Source organism: Pezoporus wallicus, unplaced genomic scaffold (genome assembly GCF_028554395.1).
Source record: "Pezoporus wallicus isolate ANWC-B61680 ecotype Strahan unplaced genomic scaffold, APGP_CSIRO_Pwel_v1 contig_2439, whole genome shotgun sequence".
In the NCBI taxonomy this organism is placed as follows: domain Eukaryota; kingdom Metazoa; phylum Chordata; class Aves; order Psittaciformes; family Psittacidae; genus Pezoporus; species Pezoporus wallicus.
In genome coordinates this window covers 750,344-760,235 of record NW_026638501.1, presented here as the reverse complement: position 1 = coordinate 760,235, position 9,892 = coordinate 750,344, and the positions used below count along the sequence as shown (strand labels likewise).

Here is a 9,892-nt window from a genome sequence, read left to right as displayed (position 1 = left end):
GGCTGCAGCCCCCCCTGCTCCGGCGCCGCCGCCGCCCGCCCTCACCACCCTGGCGTTGCGATCGAGGCCTGAGCGCTGCCGGCACCACGGGGGAAGAAGCAGGAAGGGGGTAGGAAGCGGCAGCGCCGGTGCCGCGGCGCTTCCCCGCCTGCGCCGACATGAGGGGCCGGGCTAGGGCCGGCCGGCGCGGCCCGCCTCCTCCTGCTTGACGGCGGCGGCCCGAGCTTGGCTTGAGATGGCGGCGGGTAGCGTGTGTTGCTGTGGTACCCCGGGGGAGGCGCGTAAGTCATTAGACTAAAAATATTTTCTGCCCAAGAAGTAACACAGCTCGTTGTTTAAAGCAAACAAGCCCCCGTTAGGTTGAAGCGTTACCATTTCAGACGATCGGGAGCACTGCTGAGCCCTGCTCCTTAGGTCTCTGCATCTTGCAGGCCAGTGCCAGCAACATCGTGCCTACCTCAAAAACAGGCAAAATGTCATTAAAAAGGTCTAGGGAGCGAAGTTATGAAATGCTGCAGAGTATCCAAGGCTGTAGAGGAGCAGAGATCTGGGGAATAGGTGTCAAAACCAATGTGTGGCCCTTGCCGGCATGGTATATGTTGTGGAAGCGTTTTCCCTTTATTCATGGTGTCCTTTAACCAGGAGGAAGCAAGCTGCAGCAACCACCACTCTGCCTCACCACCAGCTCAACATCACCTCCTATAAATACTGTTTCCCGTTCCCCAGGCGCTCATCAAGATCCCAGCACTGCCCACCTTACCCCATCAAGCAGTTCAGTCTCCCTTTCCTCAACTTTAACCCTGCTTTCCCTTTCACCATTCCTAGTCGTTAGGGTAGGTGAGAACCTGTCTTGATACCCTTAGCCCCTCTTATAGCTAGAATGGGAAGGATTCATACTGCTGCACAAGCAACGACTGAAAAATGTCAGTGCACGCAGTTGTATACATAACAGTCACATTATATTTGAAAACATTTGTAACTTAAACAACTACCTGCATCCTACAGTACATGGGAGAGGGGGAAAAAAAAAGGAAAGCCTTTTCTGTCTTGCTTGGGGTTTGGGAAACTTGTAGAGGCAAGAGAGCACATGTTTTATGCTCTTTCTGAGAATGCAATGCATTATTTTAGCACTCATTTCTAACAAACCAGTCTTAGCAACCCTCCACGTCTTCCTCAAGGCTTACACCTCGGTCCAAGAACACACGAAACTCTTGTGCTGAATTAGTAAAAAACTACTTAAGAGCAGACGGACAACACTGTGCTCTTTCAAACGTGGGCTTTGCTTTGGCAGGATTAGGGTGAAAGAGCTTGACTTTTACCCGTTTTTTTTTGTGTCACACAGGAGTAACAAGAGAAGATGTGGGCAAATTTCAAAGAACCACTAGAGGCCAGTAAAGTCTGAAATACTGGATTGAAAGAGAGGATAAACGGAGAAAGCGGTTCGGCTCTTCAGGATGGCAAACGCAGCCCTAACCAGTAAAGGAATATTTAAGGCTGGTATTTGCTCTGTAACTTTCTCACATAATCAATAAAATTACTTCCATTATTTCAACAAAGTAATTTCAAAAAGCAATGCGTGTACCCAAGGAACAAAATTAACAAGAGTCTCAGCTGTAAAGGATGGGAGGAAGTGAAATAGTTTGTCAGCTTCATTTTGCTACTTTGCTAATTAAGTTCTATCAGCTATTTTTACATTTAATTTTGTGGTATCTTGCCTTAAAAATGAACCTCTTTTTATTATTTTTCAGGTTAAACTAACAGTTCTTAAGAGCTTCTCAATCAAATATGTTGTGAAAATTAAAAAAAAAAAAGTCTGCTACCTACCATCTCTCTGTCCTGATCATTGCATTTTTTAAGATACCATCCACTTTGATATGCAGTCATCTCGCATGAAGCAGGTTTTGCATAGTAACAATGAATGCTGACAAGCCTTCTGTCTACATGGAGAAACAACAACATCTAGTTAATTTTCACCTAACAGTTCAGTGGTAATTAAGCAAAGACCATCAATGAAACTGTGAACATGGGCATTTTAAGATAAATTGCCAAATAAAAATGAACAGATTCTCTTTACCCCAGAAGCCAAAGCAAGTGGTTCCCAAATACACCAATTAGCAGGTGTACTCAGGAGCCCTCTAGATCGATGGCACCAAACCAAAAATATACAGGTTTTTCTCTTATTTTGCAAGACTGCAAAATCTGAAATAGTAAAGCCATTTAACTTTTCCCCTTAGCCTTCTCTTTGAAAAATACATATAACTGTAAAATCTTAGCAAATTTGGTTAAATAAATAAATTTTAAGGGAAATCTCAAATCCATATTTGTACCTCATTAGATTGGCAAAACGTATGGAGCAGTGCTTCAAAGTCAGTTTATTGGCTTCCTGAAGCAATGAGCGGTACCTGGCTATGGTCAGAACACCACTACCTCTGGACTCAAGACTATTTGTGCCCAAAATCTCAGTATCTTCAGTTTATGTGCACTGCTGTAGATTTCTTCTGCGTACAGGTATTACAGACATCTTTAGGTCCAGTATTTCCAATGTATATTTTGGTATATATGATATATATACCAAAATAAATATATATGTATATACATACATATATATATGATATATATATGATGCTGATATAGCGGTAAATCTCATTTCCATCTGAAGGGGAAAATCCCAGCCACTTGCAATTCGTTTGTTTGGTTGTTGGTTTTTGTTAAAGTAAGTCTTTTAATTTCCTGATTTCCAGACATAATTTCACATTCTTAATGGGGACGTCAAAGTGGAGATCTGGGGGGCGTCTGCGTCCATGATCCATTTGGTTAATAAGTAAATTAGCAGACAAAAATGTCTGTCGTTTTCTCCCTAAAAATGTGTTATTTGGAAGTACTAAGGCAAACACAATTCTGTTTAGCACACAGGCCAGTGCAGAGTTGACCATAAATCCACATCAGTATCATTCAGTGGGTTTCCCAACATCTTGCCATAGGCTGTGGTTTGCCATCAGCTCTCAGAGGATTGAAGGTCTGACTTTGTTACCTTCTTTTTTAACTCTTTTTGGCACAACATTGTGTAGGAGTGCTTTGCTGTCATGTCTAAAAGGACTCCAGCTTCCCAATGGGGTGGGCCAAAGGATCTTGTCACTTAAGGCTGCTCTAGCAAGTGACACCTTCCTAGAAACCATGTTAACAATGTTGCTAAAATCCTGATCCAGATGAACAAGGGCACCAATTACCTAAGCTGATTCTGTGCTGACATGTGCGTGAATGAATTTCCAAAAGCAAGAGCGAGCTTTTCCATGTGTGTGCACCTGTAATGCAGGCTGCTACGTGCTAGATAAATATTCATTGCTTTTGGCAATTGGTTGTAAGAGCTTGTGGCTCTTAGCACTTCTAATTTGTTAACAGGAACAGCAGATATGGGATTGGAGTTTCCACAGGCTTTACTTACATAAGGAATCCTGGTGACAGATTGATGCCACTCAACCAGACCTCTTCACAATTAGTCTCTTATTTCTTTCCTACTTGTGCTCCAGGCTGAAAATTACCATGGGTAGTCTTCAAACAACCAATTTGAATAACCAGAAATTTGGAATACATTTCTTGATGCTTTAAATCTGCTTGGGAAATCTCAGGAGAATTGGTATATCGGCTGCATAGACCTCCCTACAGCCAATTTCCAGGAATGCCTCATTACAAGGATAAATTTTTCAAGGCTAGAAGTAAGGTGGTGGGTTCTTGAATGAAGCTTCAGATCCATTCTCAAATTTGGATAGCACTAGCTTAACTGAAGTTAAATTTTACAAGAGCACAAGTACCACCTTTTCTTTGCTGAAACATCTGTAAAGCTCCAACCACTGTTAAACAGTTCCTAGGATGGGGAATGAACAGAGAGAGCTGCAGATTTAGAATAGTCTTATATCAAAATAAGGAAGATTAGTCCATTTTGCATCATATACAATTTTTAGCTCCATTATTATTAAGCAAAAAAAGGACAAAAAAGGAGGAATTGTTTTTAAATACATTTAATGCTATGAAACATAATAACCTTTAATCATTTAAATCCTTGCTAAATCTTAACATCAATGATAATAAAATGTTTTTATAAATGTTTTCTTTAACCACACAATATTCTGTTTGTTTTATTCTAGGGCAGAAAACAGAGTCTTCATAAATAAAACACTGACATGGAGTGTAAGACAAACCCAGGCCAGACAGTGTGCTAAAAAATCTGTGAAAAGTGCATCTGGCTGGCTCAGGACTCCCTGAGTAAGGTAGACATTCTCCTAAGCACCTCTCGGCTGTTTGGCCTCTCATGAAAAAACATGAAATAAAGGCTGCCTTTCTCATTTTAAAGGTATTCTATATACACATTTCACTTGCAGTGTGAGGTAGGAACCAGTTTATAGGGGTTGTATCTAATCTGGGCTTCACATCCTTGCTGTTGCCCCTCCATTCGCTAGGCAAAAAGATAGATTTAAGTGCAAAACAAAGCCTTAGCTGTCTATGAAAGTGAAACTTTAGATTGCAATTCATCAGCTGATTGTAAGGAAGGACACTTGTCATGATTTTCACCTTCAAAGCAATAAGAGGCACAAAAAAACTAGACGTACTTTTTTTCTCCAAAGGATGCTTTCGTAAAAAAGAGGACCTAGGCACTAGAAGAAAAGTGTTTCCAAGTGACCTAATCCAAAACCCTGTGAGGTTTCTATTTTTAACTGAACCTGGCCCAGAGTAAATTCTTAACTGAAAAATAGCAGCAACTCAAAAGTGCATAAATTACAAACTTCATTAATAAATTAAGGAAACAGATTTGCTGCATGTAACTATCCTCCTGACTGTCCCAAGATCCTTTTAATTTTGCAATGGACACTGAAAATGAGAATAAAGATACTACTATTTCAAAATCAAAACCTTCAATTTTTTTTTTTTCTGAGATAAGGCATCTTGTCTTTTACAGAAATTCAAAAGGTATGTAGACAGGAAGGAGCCTAATAACAAGACAGCCCCCTCCTCCACCACCAAGGTTTAATCAATGTCTTTTCCATTCATACATAGACTTGTAATTCAGAAGAAATGCTGAGCATCTCATTCCCAGGGGTGCTGATTGTTGGAGAACTTGCACAGTCGGAAGGCTGAGGACAGACCCTGTCCTGAGTAGAAGGGGAGGCAGGATGCTTCAGAGCAATTTTCAACTGTAGCAGGTTCAGCTGTGGGGCTTGCAGCTTTTTTCATGTCTACTACAGACTCTTGTGAGTCCTGCGTTCACAGCCTAAACATTCTAATTGGCATTCAAAGACTGCAGGAGATAGTACTGGAGTGACATTTTGGATCCTCATATTGAAAGCCTGGGCTTTAGGGGACAGTAATAGTCATGCCACTGGAACCCCCTCCACCAGCAATCCATGTCATGAACAGAGGTAGGAAAAGTGCTTAATTGGTATATAAGGATCACGTTTACTCTGAAGTTCTTATTGGGACTGTTATTTAATATAAAATTACTCTTCAGCCTCATAAGACACGATCATATTAATTCATGAAGAAATGAATCCATCAGTGAAGCACGACAGTGTCACTAACTGCTTTCATTGCAGTGAGATGGTTTCCGCTGGCTGGCATGCCGTGAAAAAGCACGCTATTTCTTGAATGAAAAAAGTTGTTTCCACTTCACTGGTGGTAAATACTTATTTTTCCTTTAGCACAAATTTAAATGCTGGGTTTTCTTCCAGGGAGGTTGCTCATGAGGACACACTTGTTATAAAGAAATCTGGGTGGAGCTTGTCTTTCTGTATCTTAAGCATACTGTGAGTTTAACAGACTAGATCTATAAGCCATCTGGTATAGAGGTAGCAGTACAGTATTGTGATAAAGCACTTCCACAACAGCACTTTCAAGTACTTTGAACCTCACAGAATCCAGAAAAAAATTCCCATTAAAAGTGTGCTTCAAAAGAAGAACACCAAGCTTTACTCTTATCACTTCCAACTTACTGCAGGCACAGAAATCCTCCTTTTCCTTAGCTAGGACCTACCCTCGGATCCTGACTGATCCACCATTAGTGATCAAGAACATCGAGCAGAGTGAACATGCAGGGTCTTGGCTGCAGTCTGTGCAGATGATAATCTCTAACAATATTAATAATCAGGGATTCACTTTTTCTAGAAACACAGCTGTGCCAGAATCTGCTTCACTGGAGGAAGAAGGTTGAGCTTCAGACCTTGGCCATGGCTGAATTAAAAATTCTCTTTTTTTTTCCTGGAAAATGCTTGTATTTATAACACAGGTAAAACTAGTAGCTTTTAAATGTTATTTTAATGACATCAGGTTGTAATTTCTGATAAGTGAGAATATTTCAAGGCTCAAAGATGAGGCATGCTATCTGATATGTTCAGTATAAATTCACAAGGGGTTAGGATCTCTGACAGCAAAGATAGTGCTTGCTGTGAGTGAAGTTTGCTTTAACCAAAACTACATAGGAATATATATACCGAAAAAATAACCTTTTAGAATTACAGACAAATATGAGTTACATGTAGTCCATGTAGTTAAATCCATTTTTGATTTTGGAATTAGATGCCAGTTTTCAAGGTAATCCACTCACGGAAATAAGTCACTCGTGTGTAAACTCCAGGTTTATTTGGTTTGGCACATTCGTCTCCCCAGCTCACTATTCCCACGAGGTACCACATCAGCCTAGAGTCTGGAGTAACTAGTGGTCCCCCAGAGTCACCCTAAAGAAAGAGGAGGGGAGAAAAGATATATAATTGATCAGAAGGAAAAATACAATTCCCTCCATGCATGGAAGGGTGTGCCCAAGAAGAGAAGAAAGCAAGAAAACAAGCAGTATTTCAAGAGCTGCCATTCCTGCAGAATGCAGGTTGTTCTTGAAACTTGAGTCAGAAGTCAGTGGCTTTTTCCTGTTTGCCATGGAACCTCCTGACTTGCCTCCATAGTTTTACAGTAAAAAGGAAAAAAGCTTCTCTTCTGTTTTGTGAAACACCGCTTCCCACCTGCCTTGACTTCCTCCTCAGACAAAGGAGGGAAGCACAAATATGCACAACAATCTAAGTAAAGAGAAACTTCCCCCCCCCCCCCCAATAACCACTATTCTTACAACAAATAGTCACTTGCAATAATAACATTTCAAAACAGATTTCATCAAGAACTTGGTCTTCTAATTAGACAATATCTCCTGAAGATAATAGCTACTTTCAAAGGGTCAATTCAGATACTGTTAATAGCATGACATGGTAATAATATTTAAACTGGAAACCTTACAAGCTGAAAGGCAATCCTCACCCAACAGACCAAATTCCCCATCTTCCAGCAAAATGCACCCTTCTGTGCAGGTCTCCTAAATGCTGCGCCAGCCAGGAGCAGGGGAACTGAGCCTCCTGGACTTATTCTTCAAGGGGTTTTACTTTGGACACAAATCTATAGGACTGTGATTCTGGAAAGAGTCTGTTTTGAACCAGCACTTGGCAGTACATTCTTTGTAAATAACATAAATAGAAATCATGGTTTTTAAAAGTTTCCATTATGAAAATACTTTTGTTCAAACAAACATTTACTTGCAGCATTTGTAGACCTGCACCACACATGTATCTCTACCATTCTATTTACACATAGCTTCCTTACAGTTATCTTTGTTTCAGACAGTTTTCCTTCCTCTGATCCAAGTCTGTTACCAAAGACCATATAACACATCTGCATCGGGATGATCCAGTCCAGAATTTAATTTCAACGAGCGATAGTGCATTTTTGCTGGCTACTTAACTGCTACATTCTTAAGCTTCTTCCTTCCTAACTGCATAGGTGTTTGTCTTAATTACTTGAGACATTTAATTTTTAGCTTATATTTACTATTTCAGCATTTAGCATCTCTGTCAATTTCTTGCCATATCCCTTTGCAACCGTATTGTTTGTTTTCACACACAAGAAATCAGGAGAAGCAAATGGGCTGGTAGCAGCTTTTTTGAGTTACAGAATAAGATTTAATTTCATGCTATGAAAGGTTTAAATGGTGAATATTATCATAATTTAGCTCTCTTTGTATAGGTTTTATGTGCTAAATGATGTGCAATAAATGCTATTTCATTTTACAACTTAATTCCTGTTTGAATGGAGCTTACATAAAGGACTAATACATTGTCAGTTAAGATTTGGTCAACCAGATACCAAAATTAGTATTAAAATAGTTTTCCTTTCTAATTTTCAGCTACAGTTACCTGACAAGCATCTACCCCTCCTTCCAAGTATCCAGCACACAGCATCCTAGGTGTTATGTCCCCATCGTACACTTCTTTTCTGTTGCAAGTCTTTGAGTCAATAAGTTTCACTGTTGCTTCCTGAAGAGCATTTGGAGCTGGACCTAAGGAATAATACAGTTTGGATATTTGTTAACAGAATTATCTTGCAGTAGTTGAGATAGATAGATACAGGAAGAGCATTTAATGTTCTCTTATGGATGATCAGCTTGACTTGGTATGATGTAGAGGTTTTGCTTGTTGATCTGTCTAGGTTAGGCCCTTAAGGAAAATGTACATACTCATAGTCTTAAAAACTGTACCATTAAGACAGAAGTAACAATTGCATGGCACATAGTGCCTTTTACATATTCCATATAATACTATGGAACACAAATTACCTAGCAATTTGAGCAGATGATACAAAATGAAGATATCTTTGGTTCCATTGCTAAATCTTAGCATGGCCTGGTAAGTGTCTGAGCTTGCGTCAGTCACTGCAGCTCCCTCTGCTGATTTACCTGAAAGCTCAGAGTTATCTGTAGCTTCTGTCTAGGGCTGGGAGAATATTTTTTTTTAGGTGCTATATAAACACATGCATTGATAGATTACATGTCTTAAGAATTTACAATGTGAAATGGAAAGGCTGGAAAAAGAGAGTTTTCTGCTTGAGTGGACAGTAGCTCTTTGTCCAGTGTAATTTTATAACAAGAATCTGCTGCTTACAACTAAACAAGCCTATTGCTTAAAGCATTAGGCTTATTGCCATACAACATATATCTGCAAAAGAGGTATCAATTCAGTAGCACAACAGAGCTACTGTTTATGCAACATACAGGTTGCCTGGCAGACTCACCGTCATTGGTAAGTGCTCCCCAGCCTGTGATGACAGCGTAAGTATTGTACAGAAAAGTCTGAGATGGCTCAGGTAGACAGACACGGTGTACGCTACTTGTAAACTCAACTCGTTTCGAGAGCTGCACAAGTGCAATGTCATAATCATGTTCTGGGTACTGGTACATTTCATGAATTATAATAGTCTTGATTGAGCGTTTCATGCTTGGTGGCTTCAAAAGAGCTCCAAAAGTAGCAGTCCACTCCTGAGGGTGACCCATGCTGAAAAAGGTAAGAGTGTTGTTATTTAGCTGTAAATAAAGTTGTCCAGGACTTTAAACTTAATTAACACTTTTACTGTAAAGTTCCTTTAAGCCGTGTCCCTAGTAGATTCTTAAGGCTTTCATCACTTTACATCAGTGTCTCACATGATGTTGTGCTGCTGCTAGAAGAGGGCAATCTGCATTCCCTCCTCAGCCATGGTCTCATACTCCTCCCTTGCTCCTTGTCCCTGATCCAGCCATTGTGTGGCTGCAGAGTGTAATCAAATCAAAAAGCTCTTCTGCCAGAAAACTCTTCATCTCCATTGCATCTTTTGAATGTTACTAATCCGTTCCATTTTACATACCCTGCAGCTTCACAATTGCCATGCTTGAAACAAAAAGGAGTTGGGAATGCATGGCTGAATAGAGGGGTAGGAATGTGAGATTATAACTTGTAGTAGCAGCCTGCAGTGGCAGCCACCTAACTTCAACATGAAGGAGTGCCACATTCAGTGCAACAGGAAATAAATACTCTGCCATTTCAGTCACATTACTGTC

General features: G+C 40.2%; 1 protein-coding gene across 1 annotated transcript in view; it reads right to left on the bottom strand.

Annotated features, from left to right (window-relative positions):
* Window positions 1–5,179: 5,179 nt before the first annotated feature.
* LOC130600062 (transmembrane protease serine 11E-like) overlaps window positions 5,180–9,892 on the bottom strand; it is a 43,186-nt gene continuing 38,473 nt past the window's right edge. The window contains exons 8-10 of the mRNA XM_057411046.1: window positions 9,094–9,353; window positions 8,220–8,362; window positions 5,180–6,722 (exon numbers count right to left, since the gene is read on the bottom strand). Of these exons, the coding sequence (XP_057267029.1) occupies window positions 6,561–6,722; window positions 8,220–8,362; window positions 9,094–9,353 (565 nt within the window). The 3' untranslated portion in view covers window positions 5,180–6,560. The remainder of the gene's footprint in view (window positions 6,723–8,219; window positions 8,363–9,093; window positions 9,354–9,892) is intronic.